The 27,984-nt window shown below is 44.9% G+C and overlaps 2 protein-coding genes across 9 annotated transcripts in view; both read left to right on the forward strand.

The window, feature by feature from the left end:
* Positions 1-4,700, forward strand: part of RNF38 (ring finger protein 38) — an 88,281-nt gene extending 83,581 nt beyond the window's left edge. For 6 of the 7 annotated variants that reach the window (XM_021380154.1, XM_021380155.1, XM_021380152.1 and 3 more), the window contains one exon: positions 1,200-4,700. In XM_021380154.1, the coding sequence (XP_021235829.1) occupies positions 1,200-1,425 (226 nt within the window). In that variant the 3' untranslated portion in view covers positions 1,426-4,700. The remainder of the gene's footprint in view (positions 1-1,199) is intronic. The other variant, XM_021380153.1, reaches the window with a different exon arrangement.
* Positions 16,644-27,416, forward strand: TRIM14 (tripartite motif containing 14). Of its 2 annotated transcripts, none has more exons than XM_021380538.1 (6): positions 16,644-17,115; positions 19,907-20,002; positions 20,151-20,387; positions 20,995-21,157; positions 22,382-22,474; positions 26,544-27,416. In XM_021380538.1, the coding sequence occupies exons 1-6, from the start codon at positions 16,936-16,938 to the stop codon at positions 27,077-27,079; spliced, it is 1,305 nt and encodes a 434-aa protein (XP_021236213.1). In that variant the 5' UTR covers positions 16,644-16,935; the 3' UTR covers positions 27,080-27,416. The 2 variants fall into 2 exon arrangements, with proteins under 2 accessions (XP_021236213.1, XP_021236215.1); XM_021380540.1 differs by having other exon boundaries at positions 16,650-17,115; positions 20,151-20,384.

A 27,984-nucleotide genomic window follows, 5' to 3' on the forward strand; every position in this document is an offset into this window, starting at 1 on the left:
AAGAGCAAGGAATAAATAATAATAAATTCTCCGTGCTTTATAGAAACTATAAGAGATTATTAACTACAACGTAAACTATATATCAGTAATAAAAGAAGTAATAGAAAAAATGGTAATTTGTTTTATTATTTTAGTAAGAAATGTAAATGCCTACTTCCGTTGGCATTTACAGTTCATGCTTGAAATGTGTGGCAGTGATTTCTGTACTGGTACCAGGGGAGCCATGTTTTCTGTTGCTGTCAGTTTTGTTTTCACTGAAAAGTTTGGATACCTCTGAAAAACCTGGAGCTGAGGGTGGTTGATCGTGTAGTTTTGGGAACTGTGAAATACAGAATCTGAGAACTCTCCCACTCTCTGTTGGAAAGTAAATGTTGTATCATAAATGTGATACATGTTGTTCTGGCTGTTTATCCTTACTTTTTTCAATTGAAATTACGCCTTCACTTACAAAGAGGAAAAGAACGCCAAAATACTGCCTGTAGCTCAAGGAATGTTACCTTTCATCTATCTTTCATTTTTAAGGAAACTGTAGGAGAGTAGCTGAATATGTATTTTCAGTGAGTGCTTTAATGAAGGGCTATAGTTAGGCCTGCTTTTTTGTGTGTTACTTGAATTTTAGTACTTATTTAATCAGATAATCTTCCTTCTTTTCTTTTTACTAAAATCCCTTCTGTTTTTCACTGTTCTGCTTTTAACTTTTACCAACTCTGTATGATGAGTTTCTTTAGGAATAACTGGATAAAGAGTGTATGAGGAGATGTGATCGCTGATCAGTACAGCTTGTGACAACATGGCACCTTCATTTATTTATTTAGGGCATTTATTGCCAGTCCAAGGTGGCTTGTCTGATTTTGGTGGATTCCACTGCAACTCCCAGTACAACTTCCTACTTGGCACTCATCTGCTTGCAGTTTACAGTTACAGCATATCTACGTTAATATAGCCACTGTCGCTTAGATAAAACCCAGTTTGCTGCTTTTCTTTATCTCTTAATATTAAAAATCCTCTTTTTTTGTAAACGTAGTTCTTAATGGACAGACATAAAACTCTAACAAAGTGCATGAACACACCTTGTCGTCTCTTGCTTTTGAGTGCTCATGAGCTCTGAAAGTAGCAACATTGTCATCACAGATGTTCCATGTCATACAAACAATGTGTTTGTCATTACAGTAAACCCTTTTTTGTTTCTGGTTTTACAGGCAAATCGTACCTGCCCAATTTGCAGAGCTGATGCTTCAGAAGTGCATCGTGATTAGAGTGACCAAACTAAGAGCACAAATCTGGTTTGGGTGTTCCTGGTCATGTGTATATATGAACTATCTATTGAACTTACCCATGTGGCTTCCAGCCTTTTCCTTTACACAAAAGGGTCAATGGACCTTACTTGCACTGTGTGACTTAATCAATTATAAAGCTTATAACTAGTCTTCACATCTACGGGATTGTTATACTAACTAACAGTGTGATTGGAACTCCAAAGATTTTTTTCTTTAGCTTAATTTTGTGTGTGCACTAACATTCCCTGGTTTTGGTGTGATCATTCTGAGTGTTGCTGCGAGATTACTGTGGACGTGATCTTTTAGCATGTGCTTTTATATAAAAGAAAAAGGAAAAAAAAAAAGTGGTAGCTCCAAACAGTATAGCAATCTACCTTATATAGAGCCTTCAGATACTGTGAGTGGGAGTGAGTGGTGTGAATGTGTTTGCTTGTGAGAGGATGCATGAAGTGTGCTTGGGAATGAGTGTGCATGTGTGTTTGAGAACCCATATACCAGCATGTGCTGAGAACGTATGTGTGTAGTATTAATTATGCTGCAATGTATAATCTTGTGTGTTATTTAAACAGTACTAGTACTGTACACTGGTTCCTTTCCTTGTGTTTGCAGTTGCACACTAAATACAATGGGTGCAGCAATTACAGACATTTAGTATTTCCTCCCCGATGTATTTACAGGTATAAGGACCTGTCTACCTACTATTCAAACAAGCTGTCATGCTTCCCTTTACTTGCAGGCTTTAAGTGCGTACCACTAAAGGGGTCATTGATTGTTCCTAGATGAGTAATGTTGGGTTTTAGCATACGTTACAAAGTTCAGATTTTTACTTTGCTGATTTACAAGTTATTTTATCAATGTAAAGTTGCAATATCACCCAAATCGTTTAGCAATATTAACATTTTCAATTGGTAATTTGAATATCAGTGTGTTCCTGTTCTCCTTTTCATTTTTTCTAGTTGGGCTATAATTGCATTCAGTTGATTTGAGATTAGAGCTGAGTTCTGAAGATGCTGCAGTTATGCACTTCCTTCATGAAAGGAAGCAAAAAGGATGCTGAGGGTCTTGTGCAACAGCCCGTCATTTTTTGCCATTGTGCTTGCTAAATAGATAATCCTCTAGCTTCTGAGCATTGGCTTTAATCATACACATTCTTTGTCATTTACAAGGGAGTTTGTATACGATTAAAATAACTTGTAAGAGGTTACAGTTTTATTCCTGCAACTTCATGAATAAAATAAAATTTTTAGCATTTTCTCAGAGAAGTAGAACTTCTGGTTTTTTTGTTGTATCACAAAAGAGGGTGGTTTCTGGTCACTCATTGCAGAATTCAGTTGCCCTGATGCTGCTTCTTGTCCCTCATTATTTTCATGATGAGTGTAATACGAAGAAGGAACTCCCTTTGTTTTTGCAATTGAGTTTCCAGAATACTCCTGCAGTACAAAACGGGAACACCTTCTGAACAAAATGCTGTTAAACAGGAGGTAGCTTCTGTCCAGCTGCTTTCTGAATAGTGTTTTCTTTGTGCTTTTAAAAAAAGTTGCTCCATTTACAACATTTCAGACTGTTACCATCTTCAGCCTATTCCACCAAAATACTAACGTCCACCTATTCCTTAGTTATTCAAAGAATGCACTTCTCGCATCAAATTGCTTCTCCTGAATTGTGTCATTACTTCAGTTGCAGCAGCACAAGTGGCACAGTTAGCAATATTGCTGCAACTTGCTGCCAGTCTCAGCTTTAAGTTCATTCTCTATCATTTCTGATGCTTTTGTACGCTGCTATACTTTAGTATCGATTATAATTTCAGTGTTACATGTTCTCCATGCTGTTTGCCCTCTTTCAATATTCTACAGACCAATCACAGCTCATGGTGTAGATGAAGTAAAAGCACAATTTTGCCCAATGTCAGATGCTCTTGCCTCCATTTGTGTAGTTACAGAGGTAGTTCTCAAAAACACTGAGTATTTCCATTCCTATTCATACGTGAGAACAGTAAACAAATAAAAACGTGCTGTTACATCAGCTTCAAAATACTAGAATTCCTCCTCTCTTCCAGAGGAGTTACAGAGTAATCTTTCACAGTAACACCTAGCAGGTTAAAGACATATAGTAAAATTTATTTTTTTAACAAATGAAATCATCTTGTTTAAAAAAGCATATACCGCATGTCTTACACAACTTAGGCTCTTTTATATAGCTGCAAAAGAAAAATTTCTATGTGTGCAGGTTTAACCATAACTAACACTACTATGTTCAGTATTCAGCTTGGAGCATGGGAAGAGGGCACTTCTCTAAGCATCCACGTTCTGCTGAAGCCAAGGGAAAGTCACCCTTTTTCTGGAATCGAGAAATCTTGGTGTGTAAAGTCTCTTTCCCCAGTGGAACTCTGTGAGGCATTGGGAGACCGAGGAGTTGGAGGGTCTAACTTGGTAAAATCCTGAAATGATTTGTTGCACTCTTACGGCTTGTCTCTTCTGAAATGGTTCATTTGTTTGCATGGGTCTATTGCAGATGTGTGTGGACTTGCTTCCTGTGGTTAGTGTGTATAAACAGCACACGTGCACATGTTGTGGATCAGCTCAGATGAGCCACAGCCAATCTGAGCTGTGGCTATTGATGGGGATTCATGCTGAGCTGTTCACTGCCATGTGTTCTGTACATTTGTGTGTAACTTCTCAGCCTGCCGTGGTGCCAGGCAGCACCAGCATCCAGCAAGACGTTTTTTTATGTTCTTCCCTTCCTGACTTCACCTGTCCCTTCCCCTCCAAAACAGTCCATAAGACATTTGCTTTATCATATTGGCACTGCTGTGGCTTTGGCATAAACTGCCAATTAAATTTGAAGTTTAAGGGGATATCAAGGCCTACAGATAATTCCAATGTCTCGTTTTGTGACTTTCTTTACAAAAAAGAATTTAAGCCTTTTGTTGTATACTGTTTTATACGGGCTCTTGAATGTGATTTCACAGCTGTTAACACATCATATACTACTTGGGATGGGATTTACCAACCTTTTTTTATTTTACTTACAGAAAACACATTTTTAAGTGAGTTATCTTTGGGCCTTTATAAAAGCTGTGTTTTTTTTTTCCTTTGGTACATTGTTACCTCATTTTGCTACTTGTGTTTCAGATCTGTTAATGATTCTGAAAGCTTGTGACTTTTGTTGGAATCATATTTTGTCAAGTGTTTTCTTTAAATCATACTCTATTGAATCATTTAATATGTAGTTTTAAATGTATTATAAATATCTGTAACCAAATCATTTGAAGGCTTGATAAATTTTTAACAAAATTTGTACATTTTTTATGAGAGTTACTAGTAATGCTTTACTACGTAGTGCAATGAAGTTTTATTTTTAATCCCTGTGCCCAATTTTGGAGTTGAGAGAGTTGTTCAGTAATAAATGTATGATGTACACTTAGACAAGTTTGTCTTGTTCTTCTTTGTGCGTTGTTTCCTTTCACTGCTCCCCCTATTTCTGTGCATCATTGTACAGCTAACTACAGATACTGACAATACTACAGTCACGGCACTGGGGGAAGGTTTGCCTTCGAAGCCGTAGTGCATACGGTCACAGAATCATTTAGGTTGGAAAAGATTTGTAAGATCGTCAAATCCAACCTCCACCTAACATTGCTGAGCCCACCACTATACGATTTCCCTAAGCACCACATGCACACATCTCTTAAATACGTCCAGGGATGGCATGACGTAGACTTCAAAAAATACAAAATAAATGGGCAGACCTCTGACAGGAGGAGAGCCAGCCCCTTGGCAGTGTTGTGCTGCACTTTTCTGTGCAGAGGAAAGAAGGATGTTTGACTGGAGCTCCTGAGCATGGGGAAGGAAGGCACAGAAAGTGCTTGTCAGGTAGCAGGTGATGTGTCAGGTTTGCCTTGCCAGACAATCTCTTCACTATCAAACATCCAAATTTCCTGCCTCTGATTCCTAATAGTTGAGTGTACTACTACTTAGCTGTCCCAAGTATAACCATTTTCAAGATCTACATCCCTTAATCTTGAATACCAAGCCAAGCTCTGGCCATTCTATAAATCCATGAGCTCAAGTTGCTTGGAACCCAGTGGTTATCCTTAATTTTGGTCAGCGTTGAAGTGCTTTTCCCCCACGTCTCTTCCCTTACACCCTAGGAATACATACAGCTCTTCACTCCTTCCAAATGAATTGTCTGTGAACCTAAGTCTTGTTTCCCAAGAATATCTTCATACAGTCTATTCCCTTGTTCTGAGCTAACTGGTTCATGGCCTCAGTAACTACCATGAGTCCAGTCCTCCCATCTTTGCAAGTAGAAGTAAGGTAACAGGAAAGCACTGATAAGAAGTTGCTGTACCCTATCTCATCCATGCAGATACTGAACAGGTAGGATAGCAGGCTGAGTAACTATCTGTCTATCTGCTAAGTCTTGTGTGTTCTGTGTTTCTGTGTGTTCTTTTGCCTCCTTGGTGCACATGACCACTGTCAAAGCAGTGTAACCCAGGGTTTTACATCTTGGTTCCTCCTCTAGCGAGGACAGCAAAAACAGGCTATTTAGCTGCCTGTCTCAGTTGTTATCAAAGGTGAATGCTGGGGTACTCTGCAAGGCTTTATGAAGAACTTCATCAAACCGGAGGCACTGATTGCATAGTAACAGTTGTGGGTCTTGAGCACTGATTTTGTCAGAGGCTTCTTGCTTCTAGCACCAGCCCGCTTGCTGGCTTTCTGCCACTTGCCCTAACTTTTGGATGAAAGAATTCAATAGAGCTACAGACTTTCCAAAGCAAGCAAGTATAAGCCTCCCTTCTTGAGTTAAAAGCAGCTTTCTGGCATCTGCCATCATCAAGTGATGCAGCAGCGCCATCACAAAAAGCAAACTACTGGAGGGACTGTAGGAGGAAGGTGGAGAAAGAAGGAAAGATTGTCCTTGTGATCCAATAGGATAGAGTTTATGGTCTGTTCTTGCACAAAGTTCCTGCTGAATTACATCCTCGTATAAGGAGCCTAGTTGTGCCTTTTTCTGTATCTGCTCTGTAGAACATGGAGAAATTACCATACTAGGAAAGTATGGTTCTCAGACAGAAGAATCAGCAAGTATGTGAAGGTGTCCCCTTCATCATAATTTGGAATGTGTGGACTGGCTGAAACTCCTGGGGAAAAAAAAAATCATCACATTTGCAAATAGAAATGTTATACAGTAGAGATGCAAGAGATCATCACAGTCATAACAAAATCTGCACTAGAAACCAGAAGGGCATCTGTGAGCTTGGATACCTGCAAAGCCATGTCTGCTGTCCCCAGACAGTTGCTGTTTTGCCCATGCAAAGGATGTTTCAAGAGTATCAGTAGTTTGGCCGCAACCAGTCTCTCAACAGTTTACGGGCGTTCAGCCCAGTTCCGTGACGAATGGGACGGGGGACCCACAGGGCCATGCCCCGGGAGAAGGGAAAAGGGAAAAAGGGTAGGGAGATGGCCCTGAGAGCAAAGAACAGCGGCAACAATCTGAGGAGAAACAAACTAATTTACTAAATAAGATATCGGAATGCCTAACAACACTCTATAATACAATATAATTACAATTTAAGCTGATAAATCCAATACAGAGAGAATGTCCCAAAATCAAGGTAGGCCTTACTCTACTACTCTACTTACTCTACTTTACTCTAAGACGGCTGGAGAGCGAGGTGCTGCCAGGATGGGAGACGGGCGAAAAAAGGGATGAGGTCTCGTGATCTGCAAGATCTCGTGATCTTTTATCTTTTCCCTCTGTCCAGAAATGGTAACAGAGAAGCAAAGTTCCCTGGGGACTGTAGTAGTCCTTCTCTTCTGAGAACCAGGTACATCCACTACATGATGTTACGATGTGGAATACCAGTAACCGAAAATCACAAAACCATGACACAGTCTTAGTGTGAGGAGAAGAGTTGCCTGTCCGTTCTTTTTCTAACCCTTCTTCGCCTTTCCACATCCCCTGTGTCACAGCACCTCTCTTTCTTCCACAGTCTGTAAAGCAGCTGTCGTAACTCACATTGCTTTACCTCTTCACCTGAGTTTTCTGGCATTCTGAGAATTTAGCTGACAATTTTTGTCATTCATTTTAGGTAAATCATACCCCTGTCTTCAGACTGCATCCCTGTATTCTCGTGACCCTTTTCTCCCATCTTACTTCCACCTACTGGCCACTGCTGCAACCTTCCTTCCCCAGCAGCTCCCACCATGGTGCACACAACTACATGACCTCCAGCTGTGCTCTCTCTTTCGCATTTTTCCTTGTCAACAGTGCTTGTCAGCTAATTAGGAATGACGGTATGCTTGAAAGCAGATGGAGTTCCCTATTCCTTATTTAGGCTTATATACGCTAAAGATGGCCTTGGATTTCCAGGGGCAGAGGCATTGCTGTAGATTTTGTCCAATTCCCTTTGCTAACTTTGGTAGTTTTTGATTTATTTAAGAGTATGAGGAACTTGCCTTGTCAGCTGCTGCATCCACGAAGCACTGTGCTTTATCAGACACGCAAAAAACAGACTCTGTTATCAGTTCTAAAAAAACTGTGTTCTGCCTAACAGCCTTCCTGTGCAGGGTTTGTATGTATTGTACTGTGCCACTTACACTCTACCATGTCTCACAGTGCAGTTTCCCTTTTTCCTGAAAGAACTTGTGAACCATCAGCCTTCTGGTACCCAGGTCCAAATTTAGCAGATTTTTTGCTTTGGAATGAACAGGTGATAAACCGCTTGGAGAGACAAAGTGCCATCATGGCACCACAAGGAAAGTCCAGCCATTAAAGGTGTGTTAACAGCTATGCAGAGGCCCATATGGGACAGCAAAGGCCAGTGGTACGTAATCAGTGTCAGATGAGCAGCATCAAGTTAGCTGGGTGCATGTCATGTTGACTTCCTAGCTGTTAAACCTTTCCTCTAAGTTCCACTTAGCACGCTGAAGTACTAAGGCCTGAACAACCTGCCCAGAACCAAAGCTGGCCTCCAGATGAACCTCACAACCAAGCCTTATATAACATCAGTGTCTGATCATCAGCAAGATATGTAGCTTGGATAAAACGTTTTGAGAATGCATTAACCTTTCCTTGTTTAGAAGCATGGTGTCAAAGGCCTACTAGTACACAAACATCCTTGGTTCCTCTCTGAGCCCTGACCGGGCTTGAGGTGGAATCCAAAAAGAGAATGAAACCAGATTTCCCCTCCCTTGAAGTTATGTAAGTTTGTTTATTCAGCAGTACAAAAGCTGGACCTGCTTGCAGTAATGTTGGAGACCTCACCCATGAGTGGACGCACTGTGTAGGACCTCCCAGTTGCTGGGGAAGGTTCGCCAAATCCTCACTGCAACTGGGGCTCCCAGCAACTGCGGATCTGGATGATGGTAAAGTATTAGGGCAACTGGTAATGTTTAATCACCATAGTTACTCTTGTGCAGTAATGATTACGTGCATTACCTTGCTTTGTTTTATTCTTGCTATATTATTTCACTTACCATTTTATTGCTCTAAACATAAGTAAACTCACTTGATTAATGAGTTTATCTCACATTGCCCTGTCCACTGCCAAAACACACACATAATTTCAGGTGCGCCACAGCTACAGACAGCCTCACAGCAGCTCATTTTCCTGCAGTAACTGCAGTGAAAGAAGGTGCCGTGTCTGATGGTCACAGTGAGCATTCTTCCCACAGTAAGGTTTATCAAAATTATTCAGTCACTGCATTCACCAGCCCAGTCTGACTGCCTGTGGGTGCTCTGAGAGACAGCAGGCACACAACAAGATTTTTTTCAGTGTTTCCAACATTTCCCAATACTTGCACACATTTCTCTCTCACTGCATCCTTTTTTTTCCCTCATACACTGATTTCATATGTGACTCATTGATATTTTGCTCATAATTTGCATTGATATTCATACATGCTTGAAATTTTCCTTCTGGCCCATTCAGTTCCATTTGTACTTTTTCATCTTATTCGTAAAGCAATAATACAGGCAACAATAACTGTGCTTCAGCCTGCAGGGATATCCACCAACTAGATTTCCCAAACCACAGATTTCCTGTTTTACTTTGTTATGCAGCCTTGATACTACACACAATCTTTCTTAAGTGGTGATGATACAGCAAACTTCTAATGAAAATCAAGTATAGTGCCAATCACGGCCATCAACCTGTCCTGAAGTCATGGTGATGTCTGCTGGCATGGTCTTGGGAGAGCAGCACTGGGTCAGCAGTATTACCTGAAATGTCAAACTGGCTTGTCCATGTGATTTAATAAAGTCTTTTGTTATTAGTAACGTAGAATCATAGAATCATTAAGGTTGGAAACGACTTCTGGAATCACCAAATTCAGCCTTCATCCCATCCCCACTGTGCCTACTAACCATGTCCCTCAGTACCACAAACATCCACACAGTCCTTGAACACCTCCAGGAACAGTGATTCCCTGGGCAGCCTGTAACATTGCTGTTTGAATAGCTTTGCTGGAATGCCTCTAGACTGAAAATACAATAACTTTCAGTGTTGGTGTTACTTTTGGTTTTTCTGCTGTTCTTCTGATGTGCAAGAAGGCATTGGGTTTTAGGGGAGCATGTTTTTGACTGTATCCTTTTTGTTACTTTGGCTCAAAGTACCTTGCTGTAGTCTGGCCAGCAACACCACTGCCTGGAAAGCACCCAGGTGGAAGCAGCGGGAGTCCAAGTGGACCTGGGGTCATGTTACTTACTGGTGAGAAGTGAGGTAAAAACCAAGACCGCTTGATTTGAGTCAGGGCTATCTCACATGCTGTTCTCTTACACAGCATTAAGGGATAAAATCAAGCTCTTTTCAGGTACAGGAGCTGGGTAAAACCTTTTCCAAAAGACAGACTGTACAGCCCGGAGAAACATATTCACTGAACCAGGTTTGCTGTGGTCTGGACAATGTTTGTTTTATTGGAGAGGGGGATGTGGGGAGAGAAGTTAGGCAATTCAGAGATTATTCGAATAGCAGGAATCCAGGCCATCACGCAATCCTTTCAATAACCAACGGTAAGTGCTCCATTCAAGAGCTGAGACAAACAAGTGAAATGAGAAGGACCTGTGCTCAAAACGAGGAAACAAAAAGTGTATTTCAAGCAACTGACTACATACAATATTATATCCATGGCATAATGTTTTTATGGTTTACTGTCTTAAAAACAAAGAAACAAACAAACAAATAAATGAATGAAAAGTAAGAGCTGCAACAGTTCTGCATAGTGATTTAGAAAGTATTTACTTAAGAATTCATAAAGTTGTAATAATTAAAGCTGTAATTATACATACTGGTGCTTACAAAGCACGTGCTTTTACAATAACCGAAGTATTAGCTCTCTCACAGTTTGCTTTTGCTCTTCATGTGAAACAAAAGAGGCTTACAGACAAGATGTCCTTGCAAACAAAATTATTTATGCAGAGGCCGGTGAACAAGATGCCATTGCTCACAGACTTGTGCAGAAGCTTGCAGATCCCTCTCCAGTTGGTGTCTGTACACTCTCACCAAATAAGATTTTGGTTATAAAGCTCTATCGACAACTTGAACTTATGAACTTTGGACATACTGAGCAAGTTTAGTAGGCTAATTAACTTCTCCTCCTTGGGCTGGACTCCCCTCTGTCTCTTTTTGGGGTAAAGATAACTGAGCAAGCTATTTGAGCAAAATCTTCCCAACATCCTGCAATTATGACCTGCTGCTGACTGTAGGCCACACCTATTCTATGTACAGAAGGTTATCAGTACTCTTCAGCAACATACACTTTCTTTCTACCTAAGTCTATTCCAACATGAAGAGCCAGAAGCTTTTGAAAGCTGTATGATTTCATTACATGAATGAATTTCCCTGGTCCTGTGTTCTTATGTAAGACATGTTGCAATGTCATTTTCCTTCCACAGACCAAGGCCAAATTCAAAAAATAGGTTTCCTGCTAACAACATTTCATCTTCCTCTGTTAGGACAGCATCAGCAGATTCAAGGAGATAAACTGGTACAGGAGGTTGCACAACCTCAAAACAACAAATGTTTGCTCTTTATTTTGTTAGACTTCAAGGTAGAGGACCATCAGTCTGCACCAAAAGGAGCAAAGCAGTCGAGAAATGCAAGAGGATGTAGTATGGTCTTCACCAGATAACAGCATCCAAATACAAAGATGTCAACTTTGGTAATGGGTGATTGTTAATTTGTGTACTTAAACAATTCTATCACCGGGCCATTTGTCTGAGGTCTTGATGGAGTGTCTGATTCAACAAATGAGTGGTGTTAGCATGATATTTGACATATGTCTGCAATGTACAAAGTCATTAACTGTACACAAAAGGACAGGAAATCATATAACTTCTGTAGGGCTTAACATGTACTGAGCACTACCAATAGTATATCTGAGAAATACATGAAGGACTCTATAAAAAAAAACATTTTTTACAGTACTGTATGCGTAGGTCATGCAATTCTGCAAACACTCTTTTTTTGTGTGTTATTTGCTCAGTAAGTCAAGTTTCATATTTTTAATAGAAGAATAGAAAACAAATGCAAAATTGCTGCATAACTTAAGTCTAGCCCAGGGGATGGGGGCAGGTGAAGGGCCAGGTGCCCAAGCCTTCAGGCAAACCAGAGATCACTGTGAAGAATGTTAGCTACTGACATCAGCCACAGGAAGCAGAATGCGCTTTTGCAAGGACTCCATGCCTGAAGTGGATAGTATAATCTGTCTTAATCCTTAAAGAAATGATGATGTGCTTTGGTAAATCTTAGGGTATCTGAAGCTCAAAGTACAGACGAGATTTGCTCATGCTGATTGTGGAATATGTTCCTTGAGAATCCATGTGTATGCAGACCTCTGGGCTGCAGGCCTTCCTGTGTACTGCTCCAGAAGTGAGATCCTGCAGCTGACCTCTCCAAAATGAGGCCATAGCTTTGCATTTGATGGATTTTGCAGTAACTGATGCCAACTGGAATCTCAGTGTCTAGTGGCTTATTAGATCACAGTGCCCATGAGCTTCAGAAACACAGTCTCTGTAATGGTTTGTCTTTGAATAAATTCAAGAGAATCTACATGAAGACCTGACTTGAGCAGAGGGGAGCCATTTCTCCATATGGTTGACCTAAGTATAAGCAGCTGTGGATGCCATTACTACAGGGCATCTGATGACATCTTATACCTGATGTGGGCATGAGTAGAATTTACCTACCTGGAACTGTAGTTCTCTCTGACATGCATGACTCAAGCAAAAGTTTTTGTCTTTGGAGTTTTGAAGGAGTGTGACAGTATACAGCCAACTGGGTAACCCTGCAAGGAGAGACAAAATGTTCATACCGTCAGCCCTGAAGAACTCTAATGTTTCTTTCAGGCATGCTGCCCTTCCACAATGCTGCAGAAAGTGTACTTTGGTAAGTCTTATTCTGAGAGTACAGCTTGCTTAAAAATAGCAATAAATGCATAAATCAGTATTTTTTATGATGGCCTAGAATAATTTTCTGTATTTTTAAATGAAAAAAAGGTAATTGTTTCAATTCAAAACAATTCTTCTCTAAAAGAGTGGTCAGGTGCTGGAACAGGCTGCCCAGGGAGGTGCTGGAGTCACTGTCCCTGGAGGTGTTCAAGAAACATTTAGATGTGGCACTGAGGGACATGGTTTGGTGGGAAATATTGGTGATAGGTGGACATTTGGACTGGATGATCTTAGAGGTCTTTTCCAACTTTGGTGATTCTATGATTCTACTTAAGCTACAAAATAACTCTTACTTTCTCTTGTTTTTTTAGCGAACATGTTAAAACATAAAGAGCATTTAGCACCAGTAAAAACAAGAACTTCCAAGTTTGATTTCCGTTGCAGGAAAATGAAACTTGAACTCGAAAATGTAACTGCTGCAGCACTTTTAAGACACTTCCAAATCTGTTGTAAAATTAGGTTATTTAAAATATACAGACATGTTAAAAAGATGCCAGACAGCTCACTTGGCCTGGAATGAAACAAGATTAAGACTTTGTGCTTCCCCCATCTCCCAGATGGTGAACCCTGAGGAAAAAGAAAACAAAAGAAATTCTGATTCTGCAGGAAGAATAATTTCTCTTCTCAGACCAAGGGAAGGGCAACTTTAACTGAAAGCACCCTGGTTTGATACAGGATCTTTTTTTTCACCTTGCTGAACACCCACTCTGTGTGGCAGGGACTCACCATTGCTTGATGTCTATGGACATCATCTAGCAGGGATCTTCACCAGAACCTGTGAATGGTGCACAACAACAGGCTTCACTGCACCCCTGAAACCATACACCCAAGAATTAAAACATGGAGGTGCATGAGGAATTTTCTGCAAAAAGACATGGGGAACACAGTGGTTACACCAAAGCCAGGCATCTGTGTGTTGCAGTTGTCAGCTCCACACACAAGCTTTGCAGATATGCATCCAGCAGTATGGTTGCCTGACAGTGGAAATGTAAGGTAGCATCCAGGTTCAGCTTCCTCCTCATCAGGCACCATGGGTTATGCTCGCTCCAAGCTCACTCCAAAGTCAGAATGAAGAGGGGGAAAACTCAGGTGGCCCCTGCTCTGCCCACCACCCTTGTCCCCCAGCCAGCTGTTAGCATGAGGTGGCTTTGGAGCATGGCTTCCTGCCCTTTGTCTCCTTGGTTTAACTAACTCTCTTATTGCCACTGTGGAGAAGAAATCCTCCTGGCCAAGAGCAGCCCGAGGCCTTGTGTGAAGCACATGAGCCCTGTTTCAAGCACTTAACAGGACCCCTCCATATAGAGGAACGAATCCAGAGCTGCATACAAGGTGCAGGCTCCTCCTCCTCCTGCAGCCCCTCACAGCCATAGTGCAGCAGCCTCTGCCCATGGTGTTCAGCAGCAAAGCACTGGGTGAAAGTACAGCTGATCTGAGCATGTGGTGTCAGCATCTGGCCATCCTCTGCTGCAAATATTTCAGTTTTATTGTAGCTTTCTCCTCAAAAATAATCAATGAAAACCATCAAAAAGCTGAGAGAGCCTGCTCAAAAGGTTCTTCTGTGAAGTTATATGTGAAATGGAAACAGTGCCCCAGATAATCTTAACCTGCAAGTTGTAATGCTGGCAGGCATGCACTTCAGTCACATCCTCAGCCAAAGTGAGGGCAGGTAGAGCAGCGGGTGGACTGCTGGGCACTAAGCACTGCAATCAGGTGTGCAAAGTCCAGGCAGCAGCTGGGTGCCAGCACCCTTCCTCAGAGGTCAGTGATGTACCAACACTGTTTGACATCCTTATCAACAGCAAGGGCAATAGAACAGAATATGTCCTCCGCAAGCCTGCTGTAATTTCAGCCAGGAGGCAGAGAGGTGGGGCTGGCTCTGCAGAGGGCCCGTGGTGGACTGGAGAAATGCACAACATGGACCTCAAGGAGATAATTCAGGAAAACACCATGTCTGGAGTTCCATGGAGTTCTCTGACATGGCTAGCGGGCATGGTGGTGATGGGTTGACGGCTGGACTACCTCATGCATGTCCAACCTTTTGGCTTGCCTGGACCACACCGAGTAAAGAGGAATTGTCTTGGGCTGCATATATGCAGGTCGCTCTGAAAGTAATGCTTCCTATTTATTTCCATGGCATCTACAATCCATACAAACAACACAATGACACTATTTGATAGAGCAAGTTCTCAGCTACAAAACACAATTTTTCAGCATAATCCTTACCATTAGCTATGCATTTTTTTTGCCAGTGATGAGCACAGACGTACATGCTGCACTTGTAAAAATTTGCAGCAGCGGAGGTGACCCATTGTTCCACAGCTGTTATGACAGCGTTGTTCTGAGACAAACCACCCACAGCCTCACATTCACTGTTTGGCCTACACAAGTGTTCAGTAAGTACTGATGAATGTCAGTGGGTGCCATTTTTTCCACATGAAGAAATTCAATTCCACCCCTCCGTTTCATACACACTTCCATGTCACACTGCCCCTCTGCTGCCATCTGTCACACGGCAACAACATGTAATGGAATATCGGTGGGAAGGTTCAGCCTCTACTGCCATACTACCAACATCCGCCTCTGATGGTGTAAAGAAGAGGTGTCAATAAAATAGGAGGCATTACATTCAGAGCAGCCTTTGTAAAATATATACTACAGTGAGTGTATGTAAGTAATAAAACTTATTTAAAATATTTTTTATTAAAACATAAAAAAGAGAACAACAAAAACATAAAACTAGAAGGATATTTGACTGTGTTTTTGTGAAACTAATGCATCAGGCTGGTTCGATGGCAGTGGCTGCCACTGTTAGTGAGCTCTCAAGGCATTCATCAGAGATTTCTGGTGAAATCTTACTCTTCCTGTACTTCATCCTTGAAAACAGTTGTTCACAAACGTACATATTGCCAAAAAGCAATGGCATGAGTAAGGTGTGGTTGTGAAGCAACAGATACATTTCTCTGGTCAGATAGGGCTTACAAAGGTCTGGTGGAGACACATGATTTTTCTTCGAGTTCAATGTCTGGTTGCAACTCTGTACATTCCATTTGAAAAGATGTATTTTTGCCCACTAAATACGGAGTTGCAAATATACAAAAAAAATTGATTACTTTTTCAGCACTCTTGAAACATGTTCTCAAATCCCTTGATCAAAACAGAAAGCACAGCTGCGTATTTTTTGCTGTTCACAGGACTGTGTTTAGACACTGTATCAAAATGCTCACAGTAACTTGCCATCGCTTGAGTCGGCTCAGCATTATGCCCTCTCCAAGTCATGGTTTTGGCCCAGACAGTGCCAATCACGCACTGATGTTCAGCTGTTTTGAGTGATGGGTGCATGCCTAGGGCCGGGCTCAGCCCCCCGCAGCCATTCAGGCTGAGCGCCAGCAGCTGGGGAGCAGCTCTGCAGGGAAGGAGCAAGGTGCTGGGCTGAACTGCAGCCTTGCGGTGGTAGAGATCGGCCACAAACTGCGTGGACACACCATGCACTGACCCTACTGAGCAAACCCTCCTGTAAAGACCAGAGGAAACAGGGCTGCAGTACAGCGTGTCCAAGGAGGCCTGGGAGGAACTGGGCTTGTTTGGCTTCTGTAAGACATCTCAGGACTGTCTGCAGCCCCCTCACAGGGGAAACAGAGCAGAGGAGGCCATGGCTGTTCTTGAAAGCACATGGTGAAATGACACATCACAAGGCGCAATGAGGGAAGTTCTGCTCGAATGCTAGGAAGTGCTTACGATGCAGATGGCCAAGCACCGCAGTAGGGTCCCAGAGAGGCTGAGTGATCCTCAGCAGTGCTGGTTCTGAAGCAGCAGGCACGGGCGCTTTCCTTTGAAGGAGGGCAAGACCAGATGATGCCGGTATCACCAAGGACCTCACCACGCTGCGGCTCTCGCGTGAGGCCTCCACAAGGCACCTCCAGGACAGCTCCCAAATCCCGGCTATCTGGCAGCTCTTCGCACGCACCAGATTCCTCCTGCTTTCAGCCCTCAGAGGTCCCCCTCACGTTCACACGTACAGTGCCTCCTAAACCTCCCGCTGAAACATCCACGTCTATCACCTCATTTTCCGCACTTCCTTCCTCTCGGCTTCCTCTTCAGGGCCACACCTGTAGCCGCCCGGCGGCACACTGTGAGGCCGCCCCCGCCGGAGTCCCGGGCCCGCCCCTGGCAGCTGTACACGGGCGTCTCCGCGTCCGCCCGGGCCGCCATGGCGCAAGGACAGCCGTGGGCACCGACGGGGCCGCGGGGCTGCGCCGTGCACTCGGGGCGGCCGCTGGAGCTCTTCTGCGGGGACTGCGGCCGCTGTGTCTGTGCCCTCTGCCCGGCGCTGGGCCCGCACCGCGGCCACGACGCCCGCTTGCTGCCCCAGGCGGCCCGCGACAAGCAGGTGGGCCGTGTGCCGTGCCGTGCCGTGCCGCGGGCGGGCTCCGTGCCGCGGGCTTCCCGCTCGCGATCGGAGCCCTTTCTTTTGCGCCTTTCTTGCCCGGGGCCGGCGCACCTGGCTTTTCCGGTGTCGGCAAGTGGCGGCGGCGGGGGCGGCTCCGAGGGCCGCAGGGGTGCGGACGGTGTGCTGCCGCTGCGCTGCCGCTGCGCTGGAGTACGGCGGATGGAGAGAGCGCACGGCGGGGACGGGGCAGAGGCGTGGGGTCTGGCTGCTGAGCGGCTCGGCCGCGCTTCCTTGCACGGAAGGCCGGCAGCTCCCGCACGGCATGGGGAGAGGAGGAGAAGGGCGAGAGCGAGGGAACTCGTGGGTCACAGTAAAAATAGTTCAGCGAGCAAAGGAGAAGGGGAAGACGAGAGGAAGAAGAAGCACAAGAAGCAGGGCAGAAGCTCGCTGCCTCCCGCGGTCAGATCGATGCCTGGCGAGCTCCTGAGCATAAGCTGGGTCATCCGCCCAAACGCCAGCTCTGCATTGTACTGCTGGGCATGGCGCTATGGGGCATGGTTAGTTTGCACCATCAGCCTGCTTGTGTTGCTCCCGGCGCCCAAGCTTTTCACTGTGGAGAGAGAGGGAGGAACACAGAAGGCCCTGATGCTGTGCCAGCCCTGCTCAGCAGCTGCTCGGACATCACTGCGCTATCAGGCATTGCTTTGGTCGCAGCAAGGAGCACTCGCTCTGTCCCACCAGACCAACCACAGAGATGGGACATGCTGCAACCTGTGGGCATGGACGCTGCTGGCAGATAACTGCTGCTGGTCTCTGGACCAGAAGAAGTGAGCAGGATAGAAACATGAGTCCAGGTAGAAGAGGATGTCCATAGGAAGTCTCTGCTGACATCTGCTGACCGGTAGTTGCAGAGATTTCAGGCAAAAATGTGTCTCCACAGTCATCGTAGCCTCAGGGATCATATTTGGATTAGCAGTTTTGTTTTGTTCCATTGAGACAGCTATGAGGCTGACAGTCTTCCTCAGTGCTGTTAGGAAGTGTGAACTGGGGGTGCCTGGAAGAGATGACAACAGCTGTGCAGAGTCCATCATCTGGTTCTTCCCTGAATCCAAGCATGTGCAGTGTCTGTTCAGGACACACCCTGCCCTCTGATCACTGGGCGCAGCAAAGCTTCTGCATCAACAGGTGGAGCACAGCCCTTCGACTTGTCAGGGACTTGAGATGGGAAAGCTGTGGTTGGAAGGGATGGCATGGCCTGAGTTTCCAGTTCCACACAAGTTGTCTGCTTGCATGTGTGTGTGCAGGGGACTGCCAGCTGTGAGCTCTCTGGTTTTGCCTGCAGCCTATTTCATCTGACTCTTTTCATAACCAAATGAAAAAATGCATGTGTCTCCAAAGGAGGCTATGTCAGTAATGCAAACTGTTGCCCATTTAGAACCACATTTGCCCAGTTTATTGTCCCTGCAGAACTTAAATGCAGTGCTGAGATGGGAATGTTGTAGTGAGCTGATTTGTGTGCATGTTCCTGATGGGTGCCGGCTGCAGAGTGAGTGTGCTGACACAGCTATAGCTGTGAAGCTGCCTTACCTATGCTGCTGGGAGGCTCTGTGTACTGCACTTGTGCACTGCTGAGGGTTGGGGTGCTAATAACAAAAAGGCATCACTGAGTGCACCTGTTCAGCCCACAGAGGGCTGTGGTTGAGGAACTGTGGGGCAGGTGCAGCTGAGCAGAGCTGTGTTGCTTAGTACACCACACGGCACAGCACAGATATTGGAGATGCTGAGCTTTAAGTGTTAGTTGTTACAGTCATTGTCCACAGCATCACTGTGGTGACTGTTTCTGACTGCTCTTTTGCACAAATATCCTGAACATTCACTGTATTTTTGACTACAGAGAGAGCTTTCCACTGATGATCTGAATGAAAGTACTTGCTTAGCTGCCCACCTGCCGCTGTGTGCACAAGCACGTGTTATGGGTCTGAAATGCAGTGGTTAGCCTTGTCTGATTGCCAGGTGCCCATCTGGCTTCATATTGATGTCCCTCTTCCACAGGACTGGGGGAGGAAATGCGATGGAAGAGCTTGTGGGTGGAGGTAATGACAGGGACGGGAGATTCCTCACCAGTTACTGTTGATTTGGGGATAGATTAACTTGATTTATTGCTGATTAAAAATAAGTAGGATAGCGAAAAGCAGAATAAAAGTAAAAACACCTTCTGTTCCCCCACCTTCTCTTGACCCCTCTGCCTCCCCCCCAGGCAGTGCATGGGAATATGCGATGGGCGCTGCGCTCAGTCCGTAGTGCTCTGTCTCTGCCGCCCATCCCCAGCCCCTTTGTTCCGACATGGCTCTGTAGTGCAGGGCCCACCCTTGGGGCAGCGGCGGGGCCCAGCTGGAGGGCACTGCTCTGACATGGGGTGCTGCTGGGTGCTGTGAGCACGGCCCTCCTGCAGACCCTGCTGCCAAAACCTGGCGGCATAGGAACAGATGTACAATGCCATAGATTTCAAGATGAAAATGCTTTTGTCACCATAGGTTTTCCTGCTGTTTATGAAAGTGGCATAGTTTGTATAGCTCTGTGTATCTTACCCTTATAACCACAGGGCAGCAGGTGAACTGATAAAACATTTATGTTGTGTTGTCCCTGGCCTTGCTGGATAGCCTTATAAACTTTTTCAGTAACATACTTCCTTGTTAGGAAAGAAAGCTATTTTTTTTTTTATAAATGTTATGAAACAGATTTTATTTTATATTTTGTAATTTTTGTAATTTATTTTATTTATACTGCTTAGGAACTCCTCACAGTGTATTTGAGGAATCTAGAAGTGAAAAAAGAGCAAGAGGCTGGTAACAGAAAGCGTGTAGAGCAAGCTGCTAATGATCTAAAGGTAAAGTGTGACTTGCTTCTCCACTGGGTGATTATTTTCCAAGGAGAGACATTTTTCTCTCTCTGCGGCTCTTCAAAGACCCAGACAAGTGCTGCTTCTCTAGGAAAGGAGTGTTGAATATGGAGGCACTCTTCTGCTTCATCTATAGGCACACGCCGCTGCAAGCAAACAGCAGCTGTTGGACAGAGTTATGCAGCTCCAGTTACTGCTTCAGGAAGAGGAGAAACTGGCAAGAAATGTCATTGATGAAAAGACTCAGCAGGCCCTTGAAGCACATGGTCATCAGGTGCAGTCCTGCCAAGAAGAACTTGCAGCCCTGGAGGCATTCTCACGTCGAATCAGAGAGATACAGCAGTGCAGTGATCCTGTTCAGTTCCTGGAGGTGGTACTGTGTGGCCTCTCCCTGCCTCTTACCCTCTTAGTCCCTGGTAAAGCGCTCTAGTGGTTAGCTTCTGTAGATCCTTCTGCAAGGATAAGCTTTCTCACTGCTATTTTTCTTTGTTTTGTTGCTGTTTTGGTGGACCAGTTTGGTTTGGTTCCTAATGTTTGAGCTATTAGGTTCATGCATTGCTGTCAGGTCTATAAAAGATTCATTATACTTTTAAGCATATATGAAACAATAATTAGGCATGCTTGATCATCTTGAACATTAACACTGTATCAAGCCTTTCCTTGGGCAGTATGATAAGAGTGAGGACAGACAACCCTACCTGGCAACCTGAGGCTAAGTTGTCTCATTCCTTTAATTGCAAGCGATCCCAATCTCCCTGAGCAGTAGCCATTACTTTACTGGAGGTGGTGGTGCTTTTCTTTTTGCTTACAGACGAATATCCCCCTCTTTCCTAGTGAGCTGTTAAGCAGGCACAGCCAGGTCTACTTGTTATGGCCTAGTTCACCTTGTAACGGAGCTGTCCTTGCCCTTTTGTGTGGGAGCTGGGAGGGAAGAATCCATTTGTGCTGCTGACTATACTCATCTGTTTTTCTGCCCTCAGAAATGCACGGAAATTGAGAAGGAATTGCAGGATTCAAGGAGACAGCCAGAACAGTGGCATCCAATACCTCTCTCATTTGAGCACATACTCAACCACTATTCGTGTCTCATGAAATTTCTTCAGTCCATTCTACAGAAACCACTAGAAGTTCGGCTTAAAGAAGGTATATCTGGGAGAGTGCAATGAATTTTGCAGTCTCCTGCTCTCCTAAATAAAGAGTGGTCTCTAAGTAGGAGCAGGATCTTCTACTAGATAAACAGAGCTGGAAAAAAAAGGCAGCTTTTAGGCATGGGTGCTGTTCTTTGATGGCATTGGTATAATGTTGCTGTAGCTGTGGTGATGAAGAAACATATGCAGTTTCTCTTTTAACTCTGGAAAAGGTCTTTTTCATGCCTTCAAGTTTTTCTGATGTTTTTCCCAGCTCTGTCAGTTATTTCAGTGTAGATATTTTCTTCCCATTGAACTGATGTTATTTTTATCTGTAGACCATCACACCTGCACAACACAGCTGATCCGTCCTTTCACAGTTACTAAAGGGTGTAAATGCTCTGGTGGGACACATGGCAGACCTGAGACTTTGGGAACCTGTAGAAATTGAACACTTTTTGAAGCTGATGTACCTAGTGATATTTCTGTCTCAGTCAGTCTGAAAAAAAATATGTTTTTTGGTACTTTAAAGGGAGCCAACAGCTTCTGCTTGGAGCTTCTTTGAGCTGGTATTTCATCCTTAAGTGACCTTTGGCATGACTAAGGCAAGGAGTTCCCTAACATAGAGCCACAAAGCCGCATAAGCATGGGGAAATCCCAACAGTACCTGAGTTATGGGCCAGCAGGGTCACAGTGACCATCAGATTATACCCATCTACCTTTTAATGGTACTTTTTCTGAGAGCCGCAGCCAAAAACAGTAGAGCAGGGTGTTAGCTGAAAACATCTGACCAAACCTGAAAGGTCACTGCAGGATGAATGGGAAGTTACTAGATAGTGCCATGGAGGTGCTCTGTGGCTACTGTTTGTAATTGTCTTGTGTTATCAGTTGATAGTGGTGTGCTTTTGAAGGGATGGGAAGTGCTTAATTGGGGTTGTGCTGGGTTGTGTAGTTTCCTTCGCATCACTGGGGTCCATACTATCCAAGGAGCATAAGGAGGAAAGCCTGCAGAGCAAATGGCCATTCTCCAGGAAAAGTATCACAAATTGTCCCATGGAAGATGAGATGTGACTCTACAACCTTTCTCGGGATGTGGGTGGAATTCACAACACAGAGGAGAGAAGCAAATAACCCACCTTATAAAATCCCCCGTGGTGTTTTATTTTTAAAACTTTGAGAGCAGAGCCATCTTCTTCCGCTTACACACTTACCTATGCTATCCCCTTTCATCTCTGCCCAGATGTATTCAGTAGCCTTAATGCCACCTCAAAGAGGGAGCCTGGAACAACACTGAAAACCGTGTCTCCTGTTGATCGGATGCTTTTCTTAAAACGTAAGTGTGGTTAAACAAAAGCTAGGAGGCTCCAAACTCTCTTGGCCCATCCACTGAAACAGACAATGAATGTATGCTGCCATTATCTTAGATGGATCTTTTAAAAGGGTTCTGATGTTTACACTGTTCAGCAGGATCAAGTGCTCAGCTTTTGCCTGAAAGTCAGTACAATTTTCTATACCTCATGTTAGGAAAGAAATTTTAGTTTCTGTCCCTGGAATCTTGGTCCTGTGTTTTTATTCAGAACTAGCATCTTGATGCAGCTTGGTCCTTTGTTTGAGTTTTGTTTTCCTTTTTTTAAGCAATGAATTTATTTACATTTGCTTGAGATTTAGTAGCAATGCACTTGATGAAAATCTAAGTTTTCAGGCAAGTTTGACTAGCAGAGATCACTAATTTGCAGTATTTCATGCTCTTGAAAAGCATTCCTCGTGGAGTTTTATTTTTAAAAACTTGGCAGTAGAGCCATCTTCTTTCAGTTATACACTTCTGTAATTGTATTGCTTTCCTCCGTCTGACAGAGTTAGAGCCCCGGGGGGCTGGCTGTGCCCCAGCTGCAGGCCCGGCCCTCTTCTCACCAGCTGCTGGGGCGGTGTCCTAGTGTTGCTGGTGGGGTGGCCTCTTGGCAGGCGGTGCAGCAGCCTCCGAGGTGTGGGCCCTTCTCTTCGGGGCTCGCTGAGGTGCCCTATGTGGGTGCTGCCCGACGGTGCTGGCAGTTGAGGGACCTGGCACGGCCTCCCCCGGCTCCTCCCGGGCTGCTGCTTGGGCCAACAGCACTGGAGCCGGGATGGATGGGGGCTGTCCGGGAGCCTCCCTACGGGCAGCGGTGGAGGGGACAGGGAGCTCCTCCACGCTGGCTTCCCCAGTGCTGCTGAAGGGCTGTAGGCCAGGGTCGGGAGTTTGTTCTGGGGGTGCAGCTGTGCCAGGGGCGGCTGCGGGGCTGCCCTCCTGCCCCGTGGCAGGATGGCGGGGCCCCAAGCCCAGCGGGTGTTGCACCTCCCCAATGCCCAGCCGTGCAGCTTGGACAATGAGCCGCCGCACAAAGCTGGTGGCCTGGCTTTGCAGGGAGCTGGAAAGCCACAGGGTCAGCACTCCCTCGTCCAGGCCAAATAAACACAGGCCAGAGATGACCAGGCGATGTGTTAGGAAGGCTGCCCTACCATCAGCCCCAAAGAGCTGCCTCAGCTCCCGTCACAGCCAGGGCAGCAGGGGCCTGAGCACAGGTGGGTGCAGGCACTGACGGGCACCTGGATGGGCGCCGCCTGCATTTGGTGCTGGGGAGCTCTCCTGGCCCGCGCGCGCCGTCCGATGACAAACTCTTCAAAGCTGTCGTCCGCACGCACCGAGTGCAAGATGGACCTCACCCTGCGCTTGCACAGGGGGCACTTGGGCCTGGTCTCAACCCACCGACGGGTGCAGCCAAAGCAAAGCTGGTGCAGGCATGGCATGACGTGGCTGACATCATCCATAGTGTCCAGGCAAATGGGGCAGTGACGATCCAGCTCGGTGGCCATGCTCTCCAGCTGCTGTGGTGGGCAGGAGAGCGCAGGGGATGAGGGGCTGCTCCTCACACCGCTGCTGCAGCAGCAGGGGTCACGCTGGGAAAGGAAGAGAGGCGACGGTCACTTGCTGACCCTGGCAGGGAAGGAACAAGTGCCCGGGTCCCTCAGGAAGGAGACCCTCCCAGCTGCCCAGGGTGAGGTGTGCCCTTACCGGTTCCCTTTGCTGCCGCGGCCTCCTTGGATGCCCCGGCTGCCTGAGCCAGGCAGGGCCGGGAAGAAACTTCAGTGGCTCCGGGGACGAGCACTGAGAGCGGCTGTCAGCAGCTCCCAGAGCACGAGACCAGCACCAAGGCTATCCTTGCTGCTCGCTCCAGACCTCACAGACACGCTCGGCAGAAGTGCAGGCGCAAGCCAGAGTGAGACTCCGGGCCTGGCTACAAGCAGTGAGGGCCAAGAGGTCACAGTCCACTGCTGCGTATGTCACTATCTGTGATGCGGGGACATCGTTGTCAGGGACGTCACAGTGGGCACTGTCACCTGCAGCGCTCCAACCCCAGGAATCGCATCCAGGTTTTCCGCAGAGCCTCTGCCCTTTCCATTCCCTACATTGTGTCTGCTGGCGCATCACTTTCTTGACATGATTTTCCACTGCCTGCTCAGTGATGGTTTCATCTTCTTCAGTTGTTTTTTTAACCTTCTGGCCCACCAGATCAAAGATGGCTTCTGGAGCATATCCCTTAGGCTCTCCCACCTTCACTGTCAGCATGTCAAGTGTCAGTACGGCACCTTCAGGAATTGTCACTTTTGCCTCAACAGACTTCTCCAGCTACAGAGGAGAAAATAAAAGAACCTTTTTGGCAAACACAATCCTCGGCACAGAATACCAGGAGAGGATAAAAAAAATTATAGAGCTACTTGGGAAGGGGTTGCCCACCCTGTTGCTTAACTTCTTACTCCATAAGAAGTTCAAGTTAGCATGGAAATGTTTAAATTGTCACTATTCATGCTCTTGAAAAGCATCCCTTGTGGTGTTTTATTTTTAAAACCTTGAGAGTAGAGCCATCTTCTTTCGGTTACACACTTAAGCAGTTCCCTTTCATCTCTGCTTCTAGAAAAGATGCAGCCACTGTAGCCAGGCCTTTTATGTCATCCTTACATCTCAGTCCTTTCAGTCCCTGTGTCTCTTGTGCTCTGCATGAACTTGGCATCCCCAGTTCTAACTTCTTTGATGGTGACTTGGAGCCAAGAGACAAAGACAGTCAGTCATTCACAGGAGGGAATCCTGCAGCATGCTCTTTTTACCTACGTGACTCCCATCTCCTGTCTTTTGTCACCAACTGTGCACACAGGCGTGCGTTAGTACTTGTGGTATTCATCCACCTAAACACCTATTCAGACCATAGGGAAGCCAGTACTAGCTTTTCTGACTTGCACTTCACCACTGAAGTATAGAGGAGATCACAACAACAAGATGTTGCATGTATGCGACTGAGCCCTGTGGTGGTGTGGTTTTGAAAGTTTTAGTTCATTTACAGTCATAATGCCAGAATTAAAACTTTGAAGCCTTTCTTTTTGTTTAGAAAATTCTTCAGTTAACACTGCACATACAGTGCCATTTGCTTCTCCCTTCATTTGCAATATACAGGTACAGTGTGAAGGCTACAGAATTACCAGCAGTGGGCCCTCTGGCATCGTCACACACATATAACATACACATCAGCAACTCTTTCTGTATGTCTTTGCAGGTGTGTGCTGTGATCCTGCCCAGACCAAGACAATCTATTAGTAAGGCCGTGTATTAAACAACACCTATTGGTGCACCACTGCTTTGTGTATTTTAAACATAGCCAATGTTAGGGGCCACAGTAAGGCAGGGAGATGTGGGGCACAGCTGTATTTTTTAGTTATTGTTCATTTGTAGTACTTACTTTCCTGAAGTCTTTTTCCTGGCTTTGTGATTTTTGTCCTGCTTCATGTTAAAAAGAGTCTGCTGCTGTGTTCAGTGATTTCTAGAGTGCAGTTCCAGACTGAAATTTTTCTTTTGTAAATGACCTGTTAGGTAAACTGCTGCAAATCTTGTGGGAGGTGGTAGGTTGTTTCTTAGCTACATACATGATGCTTCTCCTCCGAGCTGTGGAGGCTCTGCGTGAAACAGACTTTTAGCCTGTTTTTCAAAGGACGTCTCACAACCCAAGGGTCTGCTACAGTGCTGTCTGAAACCCCCAGGCTGTCATCATGATAGCAGTCTCCAACATTCTGCTTAAAAGCAGAAGCTCTCAGTGCTTATAGCCTACCGATTTGTATACTTCATCTCATTTGTGAAACATACATATACTGACTTAAATATGTCTTTTACTGACCTACATTAAAGACTATACAACTTTAACACACTGGTGCATATAGACAGTGCAGTGCTTCCTAGTAAAAATGTCTCTTACTCCTTGCAGAATCGCAGTTTCCAGAACACTTTCAGCTGTGGGCTCCTTTGCAGGCTTTTTGTATATAACTTGGGCCTTTTTCAAAAGGCATGATAAACATAGCAAGTACATTTATGGTTTTGATTGCAGATGGAAGATCACCAACCTGGGAATATGATAGCCTTCATCCAAGGCTGAAGTTGTCTGATGACCGTCTTGTAGTAAGCTGTAACTGGAGGAGGATATTTTACCCTTGTGGTCCCCAGAGATTTGATAAATTATGGCAAGTGCTAAGCAGAGACGCATTCCTCTCTGGGAGCCATTACTGGGAAGTTGACCTCCTTCATGCTGGAGCTGGGTGGTGGATTGGTGCAGCTTACCCTTCCATTGGCAGGAAAGGAGATTCAGAAAGCTGTCGACTAGGCTGGAATAGAGCATCTTGGTGCATTAAAAAGTTTGATCTTGAATACTGGGCATTTCACAAGGGGGAGAGGATCCCTCTCCTGATTGAAGATGATCCTGATCGCATTGGCATTTTTCTGGATTATGAAGCCGGAATCCTTTCATTCTATAATGTTACTGATGGCATGTCTCATTTGCACACTTTCCACTGCAAGTTCACAGAGCCAGTTTACCCAGCTTTGAGGCTCTGGGAAGGGTCTATTGGAATATGGAAACTAACATAAGGAATGAAGTAAAATAAAGCCTTCTATCTCAACTTTTTTTGTATGAAAGCCGCTTTAGTAGTAATCTACATGAATCACTTTCTGTTATGTGAAGATTCAGCTGTGGCATTTCTGGAAGGTAACAGGGAAGTTCAAGAAAACCAGCTGTTTTTAAGTAGTATCTATCATCTATATTTTCAGTGGAGGAGTTTTGATCTGCCATTTATAAATGATGTCAGTGTATCACCTAAAGTGCCATGCACTGTATTTTTGTACTTGATTCAAACTTGCAAAATGGAGAAAGTCTGGGTAGTGCTTGAAAAAATGCTTATTAAAACTCAGATTTGAACTTAAAAACCACTGTCAGGTCTTTTTTTTTTTTCATCTCCATCCTATTGGAGGTATTGCAATTGTGCACGGTATTAGATTAATTTAGCTTAAGCTTTGAGTTCACATATTGCATAATTTTATAGTTGATATCAGATTTGGATAATTAATACACTAAATTAAGTGGTTCATTCTGAAATATCTTCGAATGTAAATGTCAAATTGTGCCACTGATTGTTGGAGAAGTACCTTAAGTAGAGTGAGCACTTCTGTAGCCACACTTAATAGCCACAAGCTCATCCTATTTTGACAGTCTCTCTGAAGTGAGGTTCTGGGTAGCCCTGTTCTTCCCACACCAAGAGTGGAAGCAAGAGAAACAGTTTTGTACATCTCCAGTAGAAAATGAAACAACTGGAGAACCCACAGATGCACTGAAAATACTAGGCCAGTGAGGCACTTGTGCTTAAATTACTGTTTCATATTTCAAAAGTCTCTTTAAGTGTTGCTGGATGGAGATAAACGCACATTGAACTAGCAGAGACAGTTCACAAGGATTACTTTTCATCTGCTGTTTCTCTGCAGGGGTAATGATTTATCCT

The sequence above is a fragment of the Numida meleagris genome, chromosome Z (assembly GCF_002078875.1).
Source record: "Numida meleagris isolate 19003 breed g44 Domestic line chromosome Z, NumMel1.0, whole genome shotgun sequence".
NCBI classification, from domain to species: Eukaryota; Metazoa; Chordata; class Aves; order Galliformes; family Numididae; genus Numida; species Numida meleagris.